The sequence below is a fragment of the Sceloporus occidentalis genome, unplaced genomic scaffold (genome assembly GCF_023333645.1).
Source record: "Sceloporus occidentalis isolate IW3139 unplaced genomic scaffold, rSceOcc1.0.p SCAF_38, whole genome shotgun sequence".
Classification (NCBI taxonomy): Eukaryota; Metazoa; Chordata; class Lepidosauria; order Squamata; family Phrynosomatidae; genus Sceloporus; species Sceloporus occidentalis.
Window position 1 is genome coordinate 463044 of NW_028317018.1, and position 15286 is coordinate 478329.

At 43.0% G+C, this 15286-nt stretch overlaps 2 protein-coding genes across 2 annotated transcripts; both read left to right on the top strand.

The window, feature by feature from the left end:
- Positions 1-6985: 6985 nt before the first annotated feature.
- Positions 6986-8422, top strand: LOC149290565 (gamma-crystallin-3-like; the record flags this gene model as incomplete). Its single annotated transcript, XM_089488396.1, has 2 exons — positions 6986-7234; positions 8147-8422. Coding segments are annotated over 2 exons (525 nt in total), but the record flags the coding sequence as incomplete, so codon positions are not given.
- Positions 8423-10526: 2104 nt separating this feature from the next.
- Positions 10527-14683, top strand: LOC149290566 (gamma-crystallin 1-like). The gene is made up of 3 exons (XM_089488397.1): positions 10527-10781; positions 13768-14010; positions 14411-14683. The coding sequence occupies exons 1-3, from the start codon at positions 10527-10529 to the stop codon at positions 14681-14683; spliced, it is 771 nt and encodes a 256-aa protein (XP_089344523.1).
- Positions 14684-15286: the final 603 nt, after the last annotated feature.

The window sequence follows — 15286 nt, forward strand, 5'->3', positions numbered from 1 at the left end:
ACAGGTGAGTGGGTCGCCAATTGCCCACTCATTCGCCTTTCCCAATTCTGCTGCTGCTGCTGCTGGTGGTGGTGCCAGTGTCTCTTCGATGCCAGTTCGCTTCCTGGCTAGTGTCATGAATCAAATGTCCCTAATGGTAAGGGCAGTTTCTCCCCCCTGGCTGCCTCTGTCTGCGGTGTGGCAACGCCTGCTACCTCCGCCGGAGTGGCCAGCTTACGCTAGGGCCTTGTGTCTGAGCTCTGGAAGTCTGCTGCCAAACGTCTAAGACTGACAGTGTTTGGGTGCTTTGCCCTGGGGTGAAACAGGTGAGCGGGTCGCCAATTGCCCTCTCATTCGCCTTTCCAATTTTTCAATGCTGCTGGTGGTGGTGGTGGTGGTGGTGGTGCCAGCATCTCTTCTCTGCCAGTTCGCTTCCTGGCTAGAGTCATGCCCAAAATGTCCCTAGTGGTAAGGGCAGTTTCTCCCCTCTGGCTGCGTCTGTTTGCGGTGTGGCAACGCCTGCTACCTCCGCCGGAGTGGCCAGCTTACGCTAGGGCCTTGTGTCTGAGCTCTGGAAGTCTGCTGCCAAACGTCTAAGACTGACAGTGTTTGGGTGCTTTGCCCTGGGGTGAAACAGGTGAGTGGGTCGCCAATTGCCCACTCATTCGCCTTTCCCAATTCTGCTGCTGCTGCTGGTGGTGGTGCCAGTGTCTCTTCGATGCCAGTTCGCTTCCTGGCTAGTGTCATGAATCAAATGTCCCTAATGGTAAGGGCAGTTTCTCCCCCCTGGCTGCCTCTGTCTGCGGTGTGGCAACGCCTGCTACCTCCGCCGGAGTGGCCAGCTTACGCTAGGGCCTTGTGTCTGAGCTCTGGAAGTCTGCTGCCAAACGTCTAAGACTGACAGTGTTTGGGTGCTTTGCCCTGGGGTGAAACAGGTGAGTGGGTCGCCAATTGCCCACTCATTCGCCTTTCCCAATTCTGCTGCTGCTGCTGGTGGTGGTGCCAGTGTCTCTTCGATGCCAGTTCGCTTCCTGGCTAGTGTCATGAATCAAATGTCCCTAATGGTAAGGGCAGTTTCTCCCCCCTGGCTGCCTCTGTCTGCGGTGTGGCAACGCCTGCTACCTCCGCCGGAGTGGCCAGCTTACGCTAGGGCCTTGTGTCTGAGCTCTGGAAGTCTGCTGCCAAACGTCTAAGACTGACAGTGTTTGGGTGCTTTGCCCTGGGGTGAAACAGGTGAGTGGGTCGCCAATTGCCCACTCATTCGCCTTTCCCAATTCTGCTGCTGCTGCTGGTGGTGGTGCCAGTGTCTCTTCGATGCCAGTTCGCTTCCTGGCTAGTGTCATGAATCAAATGTCCCTAATGGTAAGGGCAGTTTCTCCCCCCTGGCTGCCTCTGTCTGCGGTGTGGCAACGCCTGCTACCTCCGCCGGAGTGGCCAGCTTACGCTAGGGCCTTGTGTCTGAGCTCTGGAAGTCTGCTGCCAAACGTCTAAGACTGACAGTGTTTGGGTGCTTTGCCCTGGGGTGAAACAGGTGAGTGGGTCGCCAATTGCCCACTCATTCGCCTTTCCCATTTTTCAATGCTGCTGCTGGTGGTGGTGGTGGTGCCAGCATCTCTTCTCTGCCAGTTCGCTTCCTGGCTAGAGTCATGCCCAAAATGTCCCTAATTGTAAGGGCAGTTTCTCCCCCCTGGCTGCCTCTGTCTGCGGTGTGGCAACGCCTGCTACCTCCGCCGGAGTGGCCAGCTTACGCTAGGGCCTTGTGTCTGAGCTCTGGAAGTCTGCTGCCAAACGTCTAAGACTGACAGTGTTTGGGTGCTTTGCCCTGGGGTGAAACAGGTGAGTGGGTCGCCAATTGCCCACTCATTCGCCTTTTCAATGCTGCTGCTGGTGGTGGTGCCAGCATCTCTTCTCTGCCAGTTCGCTTCCTGGCTAGAGTCATGCCCAAAATGTCCCTAATGGTAAGGGCAGTTTCTCCCCCCTGGCTGCCTCTGTTTGCGGTGTGGCAACGCCTGCTACCTCCGCCGGAGTGGCCAGCTTACGCTAGGGCCTTGTGTCTGAGCTCTGGAAGTCTGCTGCCAAACGTCTAAGACTGACAGTGTTTGGGTGCTTTGCCCTGGGGTGAAACAGGTGAGTGGGTCGCCAATTGCCCACTCATTCGCCTTTTCAATGCTGCTGCTGGTGGTGGTGCCAGCATCTCTTCTCTGCCAGTTCGCTTCCTGGCTAGTGTCATGCCTCAAATGTCCCTAATTGTAAGGGCAGTTTCTCCCCCCTGGCTGCCTCTGTCTGCGGTGTGGCAACGCCTGCTACCTCCGCCGGAGTGGCCAGCTTACGCTAGGGCCTTGTGTCTGAGCTCTGGAAGTCTGCTGCCAAACGTCTAAGACTGACAGTGTTTGGGTGCTTTACCCTGGGGTGAAACAGGTGAGCGGGTCGCCAATTGCCCTCTCATTCACCTTTCCAATTTTTCAATGCTGCTGGTGGTGGTGGTGGTGGTGGTGGTGCCAGCATCTCTTCTCTGCCAGTTCGCTTCCTGGCTAGAGTCATGCCGAAAATGTCCCTAATTGTAAGGGCAGTTTCTCCCCCCTGGCTGCCTCTGTCTGCGGTGTGGCAACGCCTGCTACCTCCGCCGGAGTGGCCAGCTTACGCTAGGGCCTTGTGTCTGAGCTCTGGAAGTCTGCTGCCAAACGTCTAAGACTGACAGTGTTTGGGTGCTTTGCCCTGGGGTGAAACAGGTGAGTGGGTCGCCAATTGCCCACTCATTCGCCTTTTCAATGCTGCTGCTGGTGGTGGTGCCAGCATCTCTTCTCTGCCAGTTCGCTTCCTGGCTAGAGTCATGCCCAAAATGTCCCTAATGGTAAGGGCAGTTTCTCCCCCCTGGCTGCCTCTGTTTGCGGTGTGGCAACACCTGCTACCTCCGCCGGAGTGGCCAGCTTACGCTAGGGCCTTGTGTCTGAGCTCTGGAAGTCTGCTGCCAAACGTCTAAGACTGACAGTGTTTGGGTGCTTTGCCCTGGGGTGAAACAGGTGAGCGGGTCGCCAATTGCCCACTCATTTGCCTTTCCCATTTCCTTTTCCATTTCATTATTTTCCTTCTGATACACAACCAACCAAACATAACACACACAATAACACATATAACACATATAACACACAGTGACATCACACATAACACACATACACACACACTTACAATGCACAAAACACAAGGACCTTTTCCTTGTTATTTGCCCTGGCCTTCACTCACTAATAGCATTACATTAACACTATAACTCACACTTCACCCTATAACATTTTTCCATCCACATACCTGCCAACAGACCCAACTTTTTCAGGGACAGTCCTGCTTTTTTCCAGTCCTGTCCCATCTAATTTAGCTAAACTAGGTATGCAAAATGCAAATACACATAGGTAGTTATAGCTCGGTAGGTAACGCTACTATAAACATTTAATAAATATAATCAAGTACTAAATAATAAATCTAACTTTAAAATACATTTAAATAAACCCCTATTTTTTTTTTAAAAAAAACATTAAAATTAAATTATTATTATTTAGACATAATCCATCTTTAACCAAACCAGTGCACTGCTACTAATCTTAAACATAACCGTACATTAACCCTAAGCTATTTTTTAGTTCTTGTCCAACATTTTTCCATCAGCATACCTGCCAACACACCCAAGATTTTGGTGGACAGTCCTGCTATTTTCCAGTCCTGTCCAATAAGTAAGTTGGGTTGTTGCAAAGTATGCCATTGTAAATAGGTAGCAAATGTTAGGCATGTAAAGTGGTCCAAAATCAATTTAAAAATGTAAAATATTCCCTATTCTTTTATTAAACATCTATGGACAGTACACCTCGGTATGTGTGTGCAACTCTATTGGTCGTTTCGGCAGGGGGCTCGCCTGCCATCAACGAATGAAGTGCATTCTGCAGTTCTGCAATTCACTCGTTGATGCCAGACCAGCCCCCTGCCGAAACGACCAATAGAGCTGCACACACGTACCTTCACGGCAGCTGCTGCTGCTGTGATGTGTTATTAACCCCGTATTAACCCCTGCTAGGCAACCAGGAGGAAAACGAAGATTAAACGAGCACGAAGAATGTCCGCGAATATTCGCCCGAAGAGAAGACAGGAACGGGCGAATATTCGCGGAATACGAAGATTTTTTTTTCCCCGAAGACGAGCACGAAGACGAACACGAAGAGCCCCCTGGTGCCCAAGTCTAGCTTTTACATCAGGAAATATGGGCACACCAGATGGGCCGAATAGTTCATATTTGTCATTAAAATCCATGTTTCTATTTCTCTAGTTTCTACAAAACTCAGCTGCAGAGCACAATAATATCTCTTTATTTTCACATAACACCTAAAATTATATATTTCCACACTAGCTGTTTTGCAATAAATAACTATGAATTCTAAGTCATTAAGAACGTAATAGGTCAGTGAATGCTTGTGCTATTTATTAAACACATTTTACATCCTTAATTTAACTTTGTCGTTTCACCCAAATAATCCTGAATATCAGGAAAATAGTGACATTACGAAAACACTATTATCAATAATATCATTTCTATATCACCTAGAAAGCGCATGGAAAAAACTAAAGAATACTTGTTCAATGGGTCAGTGGTTAAAATAGGATCCCATGTCATTTTTATGTGCTTTATGGCAAAAATAAACAATGTTTGGAAACCGAACAAAGAAAAACAGATAGTTCCTTGATAATCAATAGAAGTAGAGGTAACCATAAAACCAGTTAAGTACTTTTGGGGTTATGATAAATACTGCCTGAAAATACTGCAAGAAGAAGAAGTTAGTAAGATTAAGACATCTAAAATATCTAAGCTTTAGCTCTTGTTAGGAAGATTTAAAAACTCCAGTGCAAAGCATAGGCCTAGCAACATAGCAACCAATCACTTAAATGATTTCATACAAGGACCAACAAGAATCATCAAAGTTCAGGAAACAGCAACAACAAGTTCTCTACGCGTTTCACTGGGTCCTGCCCAGCATCTTCAGGAGGAAATCAAAGTTTTTATATTGCCCAATTTAAATACAAAGTCCACGACTCCATCACGGAGATGGCGAGTGCCCCGTCTTGCCCCCCTCTGGACACCCATCAGGTGTCATCTGGTCTCAGCATAAGAAACTGTCTATATAGGTGCCCAAGCACCTTAAACTAACTGCATAGCAAATACATTTCAGAGAAGGCCTGCCATAGTCATTGCTGTCAACATTGTTGTTTCCTTTTACACGTTGCATCAGGACGGTAAAGTACTCACTTTTACAGGATGTCCTCACAGATATTTGTCCTTATGTGGCTCGAGGGGTATTAACCAGTTCAACTCCAAAAATAATGGATTAAATATGGACACAGTATTGCTGTCACATTATCGAAACTACAAATTTCCTTTTAGATTGTAAGCTTGTTTGAGCAGGGCCTGTCAAACTGTTATGTTATATACTACATGTTATGTCATGTCTACCCATTGTACAGCTCTGCAGGTGGTGCTGTTTAAAACAATAAATAATAATAAATAATAATTTTCTATATAGTTCTAGTTCACCATTATTACTGGACACATTTTTTATTACAGTTATTGTGTGTAATTCTCTTCCTTAATTATACCTTTCATCTCAAACCATTATGCCTGCACCTGCCCCTACAGTTTTTCACAATAACCTATTAACTTTAACCAGTAGAGTACAAGCTATGTATAGAGATAGTGAGTTCAGATGGCCAGCAAAGTATCTTTCCTGCCACTTGTTGGCTGCGTCGAGCAGAAAGAATCATAAGACCATCAAATAAGGCAGGGATTGTTTCTACCAAGAGTGTGAAGTTTTTGTTTCTGAATAATGATTAGTTTAAAACACATTGTTGTTTAGTAAGACTTTAAGGGGCACTAAACTGTTCGTTTAAGATATTTTACAATGAATAGATGATAACTTGGCCTGTAGTTGCAGGAAGGGCATTGGCTTTCTAACCAACACCTCTTTCTTCCACAACATCGCTTCAGTGTCTTCATGTTTACCTCCCTTGGTTCTCCCCTTTTTTATCTGTCTCTTACCTTTTCTTTCTTCACTCACAGGGCCCCCTTCTAGGCCTACCTTACATGTTGGTTTTGGCACACCTCAGACCACCTTTCTCCCTATATTGATATGTCCTTGTCCTCTCCATTCCTACTCATTTTCCCCTACCACAATTGGAGCTGTTACCTACATTTATGTTTGTTCAGTAGTTGTATATATCCAAAAGATGCTTCTGGAATCTTTAACATGCCATCACAGTGTGGATTTTTATTTACTCTTGATAAAGGTCTCCAGATGAGGACTTAAATGGTAATGGTGTCTTCATAGCATACTGAAAGCTACTTGTTGAACTTTTTAACTAACTTACATGATTTAATTACAATTGTAAATCAATAGAAAAGGATTCTTACTAAATATTTAGGTTTAGTATTATATATATATATATATATATATATATATATATATATGTGCTTTTTATATCAGAAAAACACTTGACAACAGTTTAAAACTGTTCATCCCATTTTTCTAACTGGATTGTTAAGCAAACTATGAGAGCCCCAGACAGCACACGTGAATGCTGGATTCAAAAAACATACAGAACATTCTCAGCGACAATTAAGAACAAAGGAGCTATACATTTTCCACAGTAGACAGAAAAATGTTGTCGTCATTTCAATGTATGCAAACATCAGCAGGAGGACAAGTATAAAAGGGCAACTCTATTCTGCTTTAAATACCACTGAGGGTACCATACAGAACGTAAGCAAAATGGTGAAGGTAATGAAATATTTGAAATGCCGCAAAGTTGCAAGATTGGTTCATGGGGTTTTCCTCTTTCTATTTTAAAAACTATGTAGATGTTAATCAATCATTGAGAATGTCAGTTACTGGCTTAATATGATTAAGTTAATGTGACCTACAGTATATATGTGTGTTGTAATCATTATGCTGAATATTAAAAACATTTTGCCATTTTACAGATTATCTTCTACGAAGACAAGAACTTCCAGGGCCGCTCCTACGAGTGCAGCTCAGAATGTTCAGACCTGTCTTCATATTTCAACCGTTGTAACTCCATCCGAGTTGAGAATGGAAACTGGATACTCTATGAACAGCCCAACTATAGAGGATATCAATACTACCTAAGAAAAGGCGATTACCCTGATTTCCAGCAATGGATGGGTTTTAATGATTCCATCAGGTCTTGTCGTCTAACCCCACAAGTAAGATAAAATACTCGAGCACTACATACAAGTCACATTTATTCATTTCCTCATCGATATCTCCATAGCCATATTGATCACCATCTACTCATTCTCTAACCTGTACACCAGTGGCGGAACATCCAGGGTCGCAGGGGATGCCCAAGGGGTGCCGATCAGTCGTTTTCAGCAACCGCTTGGCATCCTTCTGTCTCCTCTGCTCCCTGCCGCCACCTGCCTCAGCGCTGCCCCGGGTGCAGTGGTGGGAGCGTGAGACGTCTATCTCGGGGCCGGCGCTTCACGCTGAGTGCCGGTATATGACGTCATATGCCGGCACTCAGCAGTGAAGTTGCACGCACCGCGGCAGAGCAGCGAGACAGAAGCCTTGCGCTCCCACCCCAGGACTGCACAGTAAGTGACCTGCAAAGGGGGTTAGGGAGAGGGTAGATAGTGAGTAGGGAGAAAAAATCATGTTTTTTGGGGTTGGGGGGATTCTCGCACCAGGGCCCTGAGGCTTCTAGTTATGCCCCTGCTGTACACCCTTCATCACATTTTGCCTTATTCTACCTCTTCTATTCCTATCTTACATTTTGTATTACTATTGGTAAAGAAACATGCAAAAGGGAACTGTTGGCAGCTGCTGATATAGTTACACACCTTCAAATGTATTCATCATGCATGCCATTTTCATTCTTTTCTTAAGTACTATACTGTGTAAAACAGGCCTTTTAAGTGACTGCGTCCCCATTTAAGGTGTACAGTCCAATAATGCTGTAGTACATTGATCGACCTATGTCCATATGACGACTTGTCTTCTGTCGATAATATCTTTTAGACTTTATAGGTTATTTTGCATTTTTAAATGTGTAAACATATATTATAATATTAAACATGAAAACAAATCACTAATTTGTATTGTTTGTTTGTTCAAAGCATCGTGGCCCATTCCGTATAAGGATCTATGAGCGAGAGGGCTTTAAAGGTCAAATGATGGAGTTTACTGAAGACTGTCCCCAAGTGTTTGATCAATTCCGTTACAATGACATCTGTTCCTGCAATGTACTTGATGGCCACTGGATATTCTATGAGGAACCCAATTACAGAGGGCGTCAATATTATCTGAGACCTGGAGAGTATCGAAGATACACTGACTGGGGTGCCGTGAACTCCAGGATTGGGTCCTTCAGACGAGTTCAATATCTCTATTAAACTAATAATTCAACAAACCTTCAAATATGTTTGAACTTTATGATATACAGTAAAATATCAATATTTCATGTGATGTGGTTGTTTCTTTTTTTTCGTATAAGATTGCACTACTAAATGTTTGCGTGTGAATTACTCAGTAAAGTGCTTCTTTGATTTCATTAAAATTGGGCTAACAAAGCAAATGTTTGCTTCACAGATCTCTGGAAAAAAATATTTGTTCGATTCTACTTTAATGTATTCTTGGAAAGACCTAGAAACAGTTGCATCTGTTCACTTATTTCTGGTGCATACAATATATTTTTCCTAAATTGCATAGGATTTAAAAACTAACAAGAATCAGTTTCAGTATCAGAAAAATACATTTTTCAGCTGTTTTCTTTGTTAAACCAATCCTAAATCAAAATATCATGACTGACAGCAATTTCAGTCTCCAGATCCGAGCCGTAGCTAGCTCCTTTTGCACCCGAGGTAAGAATGGAAAATTGTGCCCCTCAGCTATTTTTTTTTTACAGAGGTTTTTACTTACACTGCACCTGTCCATAAACACACATATACACATACATGTTGCCTTTACACACACCTGTCTATTAACACGCATATATGCATACACTGCCCTTATACATGACTGCTCATAAACACACACATACACATACCTTACACACGACTGCCATTACACACACCTGCCCATTAATACGCATATACACATACGCTGCCCTTACACACAACTGCCTTTACACACATATACACACACACACACACCAGCTTACAAACATACAAATACCTGCACTGCCCTTACACATACCAGCTTACAAACACTCACATATATACACACACACACTGCCTTTACACACACCTGTCCATAAACACACAAACATGCTGCCTTTCCACACACCTGCCCATTAACACGCATATACGCATACACTGCCCTTACACACGACTGCCCATAAACACACATATACACATACACTGCCCTCACACATGACTGCCCCTACACACCACTGTCTTTACACACATATACACACACCAGCTTACAAACATACAAATACCTGCACTGCCCTTACACACACACTGTCCATACACATACCAGCTTACAAACACTCACATATATACACACACAGACTGCCCTTACACACACCTGTCCATAAACACACAAACACGCTGCCTTTGAACACACCTGCCCATTAACACGCATATACGCATAGACTGCCCTTACACACGACTGCCCCTACACACACCTGCCCATTAATATACATATACACATACACTACCCTTACACACAACTGCCTTTACACACATATAGACACACACCAGCTTACAAACATACAAATACCTACACTGCCCTTACACACACACACTGCCCATACACACACCAGCTTACAAACATACATAGATATACACATACACTGCCCTTATACACACCTGCCCATTAACATGTACATACACATACACTGCCCCCACACTCCCCTGGCTTTACACACACACACCAGCTTACAAACACACAAATACCTACACTGCCCACACACACACACACAAACTGCCCATACACACACATACAGACTGCCCATACACACACACTGCCCATACACACACACATTGCCCATACACACACACACCAGCTTACAAACACACATATACACAGCCCTTACACACACACACCAGCTTACAAACACACAGATATACACAGCCCTTACACACACACACCAGCTTACAAACACACCACAGCCCTTACATCCCTTTCTCCCCATCTCTTACTTTTATCATCTTCCATCATCATCTGTCTTCCATCCTGTGGTGGGGGCGCGAGGTCTGTCACTCCAGGCATCTGCTTTAGTGCTGCCTCATCACTATGTGCCGGCTATTGATGCAGCGCGCCGGGGTGACATCATATCCCGGCGCGTAGAGGTTAGGGAGAACGGCAGCGCACGGCTGGAAGCCCAATGGCAGGGCACACGGAAGGAAGTGCACTGGCAGGGCGCATGGCAGGAAGCCCACTGGCAGGGCGCATGGCAGTAAGCCCACTGGCAGGGCTGATGGCAGGAAAACGTTTGTCGAGCTAGAGGCCCTTTAGTGACCAGATAACTTGCACCACAAGAACAGAGCTGACATGGGACTACATATCCCAGCTACTGACACTTCTTCAGAGTACATGAAGCCAACATGCCAAAGCATGACCTCCACCAACACCTCAGGATCTCGTATCTGCCCTGGCATAGAAGGATGCCGACGCTGGGACCAGGGAGCTACTCAACTGCTGCCCAATTGCGTATTCCCAGCCGCCACAGTGCTTCCAGACACGGAACTTCCTCCCGGGCAGCCATCGGAGCAGACTCGTAGAAGCGACTCCACTGCTGCCAAGAAAGTGCATCAGCCACTGTATAAACTACACCAGACACATGAGAACACATAAAACAAACATTTAATTGCAAACAGCACGACACCAGGTGCCTTAGCAGTTCAAGCATCTGGGAAGAGGCTTGTACTCTTGTACAACACATCTTGTCGCATTGAAAATTAACACTCTTGTTGGCAAAACTTCCCCAAAATGTTTACTGTCATGACCATGGGAAATCATTCAAGGAAAGTCATATTTTTAGTCAAACCAGCCACTGTCCAAGCATAAGGCCACAGACCCGTGCACCAACTACCTTGGAAACAGGTACCAAAAACATCCATCCACCAACTCAATTCCCCATTATCTACAGAAGGCTCCATCAAGACTTGCCATTATACTCTTGTAAAAATGTGGCACAAACTCTCAGATCAGCCTTCATTTCTTTTGATATAACTTTAGGGTGTGCCATGACCCCTAACCCCAAATCTACATGTGTCTTTTTAAAAAGGTATCCTAAATCCTTAAATAAATTCCTTTAGCAGTAAAGCAGCAGTCTGTGCATCCAGATATGGACGCATCCTCTCCACCTGTACTGGCATCACTCCCTTTTCTCCGAGTTGTACCCCCTTTATCCTGATTCTGCTTTTTAAAGCACTATGATAGGGGATGGGAACCCCTACATCCCATGCACTCATATTTAAACCGACATGTGGACCCTACCTACACAGTCCCACATGAAATTTCCAGCAAAACCCCTTCTGCAAGTTTTGCCGCCCTCCACTTGAACTGCAAGTTCACACAGACCTCTGAAAGAACTGCCCCCCTGACACCCAGGTGTCATAATTTAGAGCCACAAGGCAATATTCTTGTGCTTCCACTTAAAATCTGTATTCAAGGTCCGGACCCTCTCAAAAGCTTCGGACCTTGTTGTTGGACACACAGTCTGTGTGTCCAGCAATGCTTCTATTCTGTAAGTACAAATTTCTGACACATAATTTGGGACAAGGAAGGGTGCCAATTGACCCCTCTTATAAATACAGCATTTTTACAGCATTTAGTGAGCCTTGTTCACCTAGTTTTACTTGGCCAGATCCTTTCAGCTTCTGACCCCTTACCCTTGTGGATCCTATCTAGCCCCAGTCATGCTGCCCCTTTCCTAGAATTGCACCCCTTTCAGGGCTTTCCTTAATACCCCCAACCCACATGTCTTTATAGCTATGTACTAGCTGCCACTTGCCAGTAGCCCTAACAGCTAAGCCTAAAGCCTGATAAAGAAAGGTATGAGAGGTCAAATGGTATCGCTTTATGAACGTAGAAAATTGTAGAGTTTTCAACAATTTAATGTACTCTTTATGCAGGACATGTTTCTATATTAAGTCTGTTTAATGTCATCTATCAATTTTAGCTAAATAAATATATGATATTAGACGTTAACACTTATTTTATTAACATATGATTAAACACATTTTTGTGGGAAAATAATCAAATAAAGGTGTTTTTTAACAACAAAATGGACTTCCCTAGGACCCTCCAATAACAAGAAGGGGAGAAGATGAACATCTGTGCATCCTACTCCCATCCTATGCATAATGGGCCGGGGTAATTAAATAATAGCCAAACATCCCCCCACACATCCTACTTTGTTCCAGGTGTGATTGTGATTTTAAAATAAATGTAATCCTCTACTGAAGTCTATGGGGCCCACTCATGTCATCTGCTGCATCAGAGAAATGTCATTCATTTTCTACCATTTTTTTCCAAATAATATTTTTATTTGGATGACCTCTCCAAAATTATGGTTCATGGTTTCACAGATCATCAGTGGATGAACCCTAAACTGTAATTTTCCCATAGCTCTTTACAGTTTGAGTGAACACTAAACTTACAGCTTGACTTCTTAGTGACCAGATGCAAATGAGAAACTAAACAAAATAAAATAAAAACTTGCAATACAACAAGCTTGTATTGTAAAAAGCCTTTTGTTGTTTTTTGTAAATAGAGCAAACAGAAAAAATATGTACTCTGCAGAAAATGTACATACAACACACACAATGTATATCATGCAGCTAACCATTTGACATCATATGTTTTTGAGTTTTTCTAAAAAGTATTGGTTTGTGTATTCACACACAATAGAATAAGGGATCTAAAAGCTATAGGCAACAGTAACAAAAAAGAACAATCTAACAAAACAGAGCAATAAAGCACAAAGCTTCCGTACAAAGCATTAAGCAGAAAACAGGTCAGCATCTTTTGATGCGTATGCAGACCTCAGCAGCGAACAGGGTATAAAACACCTCCCTAACTGGTTTTGGACAGCTCTAAACTCCAACAGGACCACTTCATTCACCATGGTTAAGGTAATGTGCTGCTTTAATAGACATGTCAATTCTATAAGTATTAACATGGCAATATGAGTTTTTAGTAAACTGTTTAAAATATTTTAAAATGAAGTAGACAACTGAACTACTTTTTTATGGATTGTACTTCTGAGGCATGCAGTTAAGTAGGTATAAATAGATGTTTTGAAGAAGAACTTCCACCATGTTTGTTATTATTAGTATCCGATTAATATAACATCTAAAAAAAATATGGTGTTGTTTTCTTTTAGAACAGATCTAGGTTTTGCATAATATATTTCAGGCAGCCGCATTAGCCATGTGGTTTATTTCAGTTTTCCTAGCCCAATTCACCATGACCTATCATATTGCTTTGTGGTAAGAAATAGCATGGCTTATTATTAATAACCCAGACAGACATTCTGTCTAATGAAAGTCTATGTAGGATGGGGCTACATGTCATTACCATAAAGGATCAGCTTGGTGTGGTGATTGTGTAGGGAAAGTAAACAAAAATATCACATGACACATGAACAATGGCAGCCTCCAGGTTTGCAGATTAAAGAAGGGTATCTGCAGACATAGAGATAAAGCCGGATGTTTGTCAATGGTAAGTTGTATTACTATATGAACGGACGTTATTGGTGCTATTATCTTTTTATCTCTAATTGTAGATTACCTTCTACGAGGACCGAAACTTTCAGGGCCGCTCTTATGAGTGCAGCTCAGACAATCCAGATATGTCCTCAAATCTGAGTCGCTGCAATTCCATCAGAGTAGAAAATGGGAACTGGATTCTCTATGAACAACCCAATTACAGAGGAAACCAGTACTTCCTTAGGAAAGGAGAATATCCCAACTTTCAACAATGGATGGGATTTAATGACTCTATCCGATCCTGCCGCCTGACTCCACAGGTGAGAAACCTGATATGTTGTTTCCGCCTTTGTATCTATTTTAAAGCCTTAAGCACTAGCACTAAAACATTTAAAGCATCTTTACTATCCTTGTTGACTCTTTGGTATTCTTTGGTATTTCAAGAATAAACGGTGCTCACCACCTGCATCCCTTCTACCACTTTTTATGCAGCCACTAATCTCTTCTAATACTCTTCCTTCTATAAAAAGTACAGCAGTTAATTTTTTACAATTCCTTTGTAATTTTACTTGTTACTTACTAGTGTTGTTACTTTTTGGAAGTAATTCATATTAGTATTAAATTATTTAATGTTTTTTTACGTGTGAAATCAGAATCTTTTTACCTGCATTAATATTTTATATTTTGTGGTTGTGACTATTTTTTTTCTTTTCATTGTAGCACAGAGGTCCATTCCAGTTGAGGATCTATGAAAAAGAAGATTTCCGAGGTCAGATGATGGAGTTTACTGAAGATTGTCCTCAAGTCTATGAGCAATTCCGCTACCATGACATCCACTCCTGCCATGTGCTTGATGGCCACTGGGTGTTCTATGAGGAGCCCAACTATAGGGGACGTCAGTATTATCTGAGACCTGAAGAATATAGGAGATACACCGACTGGGGTGCCATGACTCCCAGGGTTGGATCATTCAAAAGAGTACAGTACTATTAATAATAATATGAATTAAATTGAATTTGTATTGCACACAATAAACATCAGTTAAATTTTAAATGTGTCTCAATCTTAATGGCATGTGTTATAAAGGAATGGCACATTTTATGAAAATAAGGAGAAGGCCACTTTCATTCATTTTCTGATTCTTTCTTTTTGTTACCAACTAACATTAAACATATTTAATGCCCCTCTACCTGGACTCATATATCTTTCCTTGGAATATATCTTTCCTTGGAAGTGATAGGTGTTGATGACATTCCTCGATATCGATAAAAAAGAAAAAATGGTTCAGCACTCACTTTCTGTGTTCGTATATCGAGGCATGTAGCAACACAACCCCCCTGCCCTGATCGCCTTGTGATTGCTCCGTAGAGCAACCACAAGCGCCATCAAGTAAATGACGTTGCCGCCAACTGAAAAATGAATGTGTTCACAGGGTCTCTTGAGAACTCTCAAGTTCCTCCTGCAGGTTGAATGCAGGTACTGGAGGCCAGCTCACTAATCAGTGATTAGTTTTACTAATCCGTAAAAAAACAATTAAAAAAATATGGTAACATTTTATGAGCAAGTCCTACAATTCATGGAAAGAGTTAAAATATT

What these genes read in the sequence shown, in the direction of transcription:
- LOC149290566 (XM_089488397.1), top strand. Translation starts at nt 10,527, where the DNA reads ATGGGACTACATATCCCAGCTACTGACACTTCTTCAGAGTACATGAAG. An exon ending in ACTCCACTGCTGCCAAGAAA is followed by an intron (nt 10,782 to 13,767) that starts GTGCATCAGCCA and finishes CTCTAATTGTAG; the next exon opens with ATTACCTTCTACGAGGACCG. An exon ending in CCTGCCGCCTGACTCCACAG is followed by an intron (nt 14,011 to 14,410) that starts GTGAGAAACCTG and finishes TTTTCATTGTAG; the next exon opens with CACAGAGGTCCATTCCAGTT.